This window comes from Alligator sinensis, unplaced genomic scaffold (genome assembly GCF_000455745.1).
Source record: "Alligator sinensis unplaced genomic scaffold, ASM45574v1 scaffold233_2, whole genome shotgun sequence".
Lineage (NCBI taxonomy): Eukaryota > Metazoa > Chordata > Crocodylia > Alligatoridae > Alligator > Alligator sinensis.
Genome location: NW_005841941.1, coordinates 2,545,412 through 2,551,621, shown reverse-complemented (window position 1 = coordinate 2,551,621; position 6,210 = coordinate 2,545,412). Strand labels below are relative to the sequence as shown.

Genomic DNA, 6,210 nt, shown 5'->3' with positions numbered 1-6,210 from the left:
ATTCCTGCTTTCTGGGCACATTTCAAACAAAGGATAATTTTTCCTTAAATGAACACTGACTTTAAAAAAATTCTGGGAAAACACAAAACCTTCCTTCTCCCTTCCAAAGGAATACCTAACCATGAGGATGCCAAGACACACTCCCTTTTGTGCTCATTTTCTGTCCTGAATTTTGAAATCCTTTCTGTCCACTGATACAGCTTCAACACAGAGAGGAATGGGTTATAAGGCCCAGAGGTGCAGAGTATGTGGGGGCCCGAGGACCCTGGCCCCTCTCGGAAAGAGGGCTGTCACCTGAAATGCATAAAACTCTACACATGTACATTATCTTAGCTCCCTGCCACCCTCTGCCCTCCACTCTCCGCAAAAATAAAAGTTGGTGCCTATGATAAGGCCTATTACAGAACATCCTAAGTGGTGCACCAGCTCACAGTGCACCATTGTTATAACTTCCCATTGATACTTAATACAGAAATCTTAATTAGCTTCCATTAGGCAAGAAATTATCCTCCCCCCCCACCCTTTCCTGTTTCTCATTTAATCTCCTGCAATAATGAATGACTAACAAAGGAAGGAAACTTCAAAGGCGTGGATGGCACAACATACTCACACCTACAGTAGGTGACACATTCTGCAAAACCATTTTGTAATTAAATCTTTCTGAACTTCCAACTCTGTAACCAAACCATTTAATTGACGGTACAGCCCTTTTTTAAGGTCATTGGGACTTTTGCTTCAAGGAGACTTCCATCCCTTTAATAATGATGCCTATTTTATTTTAGTGGGTTTTCAAGCCGCATTTATATTGTACATCTTGCCTTGATCCTAAGTGCAAGCAAAGGTTTGTTCACTGGGCTTGTATAGCAAGATAAATAGGTAAGGAAATTTCTACCTGTTCACACTGTCCTGTGCCACAGAATCATGTCAAAACATCTTCAAGCATGAACAAGATTTAAATCCTACTCATATATTCAAACGTCAGCCAGCCACTGGTACAGCAAAACAGATTCAATCCTCAAAATATTTTGCCATTCATACTTCAGAGCTCTAAAGCTTTTTTTCTCACCCCAGTGAATTCCATAAGATAATTACAGAATATGTCATTTAAATGCAACTACCTCTGGGCTGAAAAGCTACAGCATTGTACCATGCAGCACACGTATCAGGACAGGAGAATTAGGAACTGTGGTATATGGGGGTGGTGCAAATATATATTAGTGTCATGAGGTTTTCCTAAGCATCTGTGCAGGACTGACATCAATGTGGCCTCTAAGAAATTATTCCAGAGACTGAAAGGGCAAGATACACAGCTGGCAGAAGGAAGACATAACCCAACTGCCTTCATGGATTGCTCCAATTTACAGGCCCATAGTATTTACTGCTATTATTGCTAAAACTAAGCACACCTCTCTCTTGCACAGCACTTTCTTTCATAGATCTACAAGTGCTCTATAAAGGAAGCTACCAATATCCCCATTTTACAGGTAGGGAAACATAGGCAGAAAGAGGGAAGTGACTTTCCCAGCAAATCAGTGATAGGAACAGCACCCAGAACTGAGCCCCAGTCCCATGTCTTGTCCAGCAAGTCACTCGCCTTGCCAAATATAGAAAAAAACCCGAGGGCTAATCTAGCCCTAATGAGATTTGAACCTTATGTTCAAACTGCCAGGATACTCCTAGTCGTTATTAGTCTGGGTAGACCTCCACCACAAGGGCCACCACATTATGTACAGATCTGATAATGATGATTACCCCCTTGTTGTGGTATTTGATCCTGGATTATGTTTTAAAGCAAGCAATAGGGCAGAGGCATAGTAGGTCTGCTCTGCACCCCGGGCAGAGGCAGCTTCCAGCTGCTGGTGGCAGTGGTGCGGCCGGCTAGCAGCAATGGCGAGTAGTATCCAGGACGCAGCATTCATCAAACTCTTCTCAGACCTGGCAATCTAATTCTGATGCCACAATTACAAGTAAGCAGAGTCCAAGTAAGAATTAAATGAAGGCAGAGCTAAAGTCTTGCCAAGCACATAATTAATAGCCTGTAATTTGTTAATATTAAAGTGAAGATAAACAGGTCTAATTTTTGTAAGATTTTTTAATATGATGGCTGCAATATTAAATAGTAAATTCTTCTGTGGATTCCCCACTCCCTCAGACCCATCAAGTCCAGGCTGAAAAAGCTCTTTGGGCAAGTTTAAACTAGAGTCTCACCCCACCATCCAATGCTGTACTCCTAATACTACTGCAGCAGCTGTTACTTTTGCACCCTCCCTCCCCATCCCACCCACCCCCCTTACCCCCCAGATTGGCACCTGCGACTGCCTGGGTCATCCCCCAGTTACATTAATGTGATAGGGAATAATTAGCATTTCAGCAAAACCTCACCCAGCTATGTACAGCAGTCTCTGTGGGAACCAGAGCCAGTCAGCACATTACACAATCTGGCTTCTATCAAGCAAACACAGAGCTTTCAATCCAGATTAAGCACTCAAGTATTAAGACCCCAAATTCTTGAGAATGCCACCAAACAAAGAGTACAAAACACTGTTTCCCCTTTGGAGCAGTAGACACCATGCATATTTCAAGTCTGATGCAAGAGGCTACCTGAGTTTTACAAAGGCCGCATTAAATGCTCACCCATTTATTTACACTGAAAGCACTGCCATGACAGATGTCACCACTGCCTAGTGAGACCTGAATATATTAGGATAGAAGTCTCTCGCTGATTCATTCTTTAATATGCCATTTTAATTAGGCTGGAACTGTTCAGTAAAGGGTTTGGAAACTTAATTCAACATCCACTTATGTCAGGAGTAGGACTCTAGGTTTGATTTTCTAAACCTCTCAGCTAAAGGATCTAGAATCCCAAAGAAATGTCTATACATTTCAATATCATAGAGAGAAAATTCCCACATGCAAATTCTCCAAAATTAAAAATAGCATAATTTACAAATAATGGCCTGATTCAGAAGTTGGCAGCCAATAGCCCACAGGCCAGATCCAACCCACCAAGACATTTTAGCCGGCCCACAAAGCCTGGATATCAACGGCATTTCAGCAACAGAGGGATTTCACAGAGATCAACTGATAACCAGGTAAGAAGCACCAACCTGTATTGGACTGAGTTGCATTATTTCATCCCACTGCTCCTAAAAGGTTTCTGACCCCTGGCTTAATTAGTAGGTTGTTTTATTTTTGACAATGATGGTTTTTGAACAATGATTTTGTTCACAGAAATGGGCCTGTTTGATACAATGTGGCTAGTAAAAAGGTATCATATTTTTGCCTGATTTCTTATATAAAGTCAAAATAAGTGGGTCCTTGTTTTGATGCAGTGTTAAGGAAAGGTGTCCATGAAAAAGCTTCTTTTTAAGCAAAAATAATTAGGAAAGCTAGATCTTTATTGTAGCTCATCCACACAACTGTTGCCCCCACCACTACAGTTTGGCACTTCTATGAAGCCAATGGCCTGCTTGCATACACTCAAAGCCTATCTCAAAGTCATAGGAAAAATTCTCAGTGACTTCAGTAGGCTTTAACAGCCCAAGTGATGTTGAAAAGGGGAAAAGAAAGGTTGTAACAGCTAATCCAGAATTCAGGCTGCAACTCTGCACCCTGTCCCAGCCTGATTCAAGGACTTTAAACCCTCCACACTTTATGACTGGGTCTGCAGTACGGAAAAATAATTTAAATTACAAGAAGCCAGGGGCATGAGCCCACAGTCCACATCTGCATCACTGCCTGCCCCTGGCTTCAGACGCACACCACTGCCTGAATGCAGTCCATGCAGCTGCATGCTCCCAGCTCCATGCCACTGCCCAACCAGACATCTGTGCCACTGTATGGCCCTGCTTCATGCCCCAGGACCCACACTGCCCCAATGCAGCTGCATTTCCCTGGTCCAGCACTGACCCACACTTCCACCCAAATGCAGCCCCATAGATCCAGCCTGGGAGGAGCCTGTGACATCTGGATGCAGCCTGGGACCCAGGGTGAGTTTGACACCCCTGTGATATAGACATGATCATTTTTTCTTCAAACAATGACAGTGACAGATCCATTGTGCAACACAGCAAGCAGAGCAGAGATTTCTGAACTGTATAGACCTTGATCCTGAAAAGACTTCTGCATGCATTTGACTTTGATGTCAGTGCACTGAGAGTAGTTTGAATGAACAGAACATTGAGCCCCAGTTCTGCAAAATGATTACTCACGTACATGCTTAACTTGGTGCACTGTTCACTGTCCCGCTGACTTCAAAGGGGACAAAAACATTCTGAATGTACTGAAGACTTCGCAGGATCACAGCCCTGATTTACATGGCATTGTATGGGAAATTATTTTAACCACATTCAACCAAAATCTGAAGGCATGGGGGTCCTGTGTGTTATTTAAAAAGAGAGAACACTGGAGTGCTTTTACAACATTGAAAGCTTTATATAAAACTGAAAAAGGACAAATTTGTGAAGATCAGTGCTCTATCGTGGAGATTCATATACAGGCAGTGGTGTCATAAAGATCACTAACGTAATGCAGCAGGATTCTTGTATCACAAATAATGATACAGTGTCAGATCCAGCCACCTTAATGCATACACAGTATATATGAACACTGATAGTAAATCAGTGGGATTGTTTCAGGATTTGGGTCTTACTGCAAAGACTATCTGCACATGTGCTTAGCTATATGCACTGCAAGTAGCTCCAATGATGTCAATGGGACAACATTCGGTGTGTAAAGTAAAGCACATGAATGAATTGGGGCCTTAAGATGCTACTCTACCTGAGAATCTGACTCACAATACTTAGATGAACTCAAAAGTATCTCTTCTGTGCACTTCTGTGCCAAGTCTCTACCTTTCCTATTTAAACATCATACTGTGGATTGTGCAGAAATGGACACAGTAATACACAAAGTTTGTATGGTGGTAAGCACATTAGAAACCCATGACAGACATAGCTATAGATTCATTTTCTACAATGTACTACATCAAAATATTTTCAAAATCAAGCCCATACAATAGTCTGCATAAAATCTGCTGGTACCTCATAGTATTCGAGACTCCGCAGTTCATCCCTTACTCCAAGAGAGCCTCCCCCCTGTGTGGCAGGCATTAGCTGACACCAACTTTAATGGTGACCATTGTAAAATTACAGTATCAGCACTGCAGTTACAAAGCACACATCACCCAGTGAAATCATCCTACCTGATATTCTGGAAGAAACACTGCAAATATTTCAAGAAAATGTTGTTTGTGTGCTTGTCTTTCCAATAAAAAGGATTCACAACACATGGATTTAGCACGCGTGTTAAATGACTGAATATACCATTAGGTTTCAATCAGCTCAATTAATCCACTTCCTAAGAAAGATTTATTCTGTGACCCAGCTTTCACAGTATAAGTCTATTGCTAAAGAGGCCTCAATCCCTGAATTACCGGTACCAAAAGCCGGATGTGTAATGTTAACACTCAAATATCAAATGTTTCTCATGGAAAACATGCAGTTAGGTAAAGTGGGCAGGAAAAAAGCAGGTGGCATTGCTGATGCTCAGGGAAGCCACTCATCAAATAGATTTGGTAGGACAAGAAATGAGGCCATCCAAATGTGAAGCATCAAGTCAGCCGCAGGACAGTCATTCAGTCCCAGCCAACAGACTGTATTCCTGAAACATTAAAACCCGCAACCAAAACGAGTCCCAAGGCTTGATTTAGGTCTTTTACTACCTTCCTGGTGAAGAGCAGCGGTGTTCGTTCCGAGAGGGACTTGCAAAAGGAGGCGGCCTCCTCTCTGCACGCAGCCTGGGCAACGCTTTCTGGAGACGGAGGCGCTTGTGCTGGGCTCCCCCTCAAGAGTCTCTCGGGCTCCTCAACAGGGACGCGCACACCAAAAACGGAGCCCCGCCAGGTTTCCGGCTCAAACTACTTCCCACCCTTCAAGGCAGCTGAAGGCTGCTCTTAAATCTCCTCTCCTTCTGCTCCTCTCCAGGTGCCGGCCTCTGCACCCGTGGAGGTTTTGAAGGCCCTGCGGCACAAAGCCCTGTCTGGGATGATCTAGTTGGGGCTGGTCCTGAGCAGGAGGTGCACTAAAGGTCCCTTCACAGCCCTCCTTTCCTATGACCCTGTGAGTAAACGAGCCCGGCTCCCTCGTCCCGGCGCCCCGCGGAGCCTTCCCCACCGCCGCTGGACTCTGCCCCACGTGCGGCATCCCGATG

The 6,210-nt window shown here is 43.7% G+C and overlaps 1 protein-coding gene across 1 annotated transcript in view; it reads right to left on the bottom strand.

Moving 5' to 3' along the window:
* The window catches only part of MREG (melanoregulin), a 44,049-nt gene that overhangs the window by 31,614 nt on the left and 6,225 nt on the right, over positions 1-6,210 (bottom strand). The window contains exon 2 of the mRNA XM_006019969.3: positions 5,723-5,837. Within this exon, the coding sequence (XP_006020031.1) occupies positions 5,723-5,837 (115 nt within the window). The remainder of the gene's footprint in view (positions 1-5,722; positions 5,838-6,210) is intronic.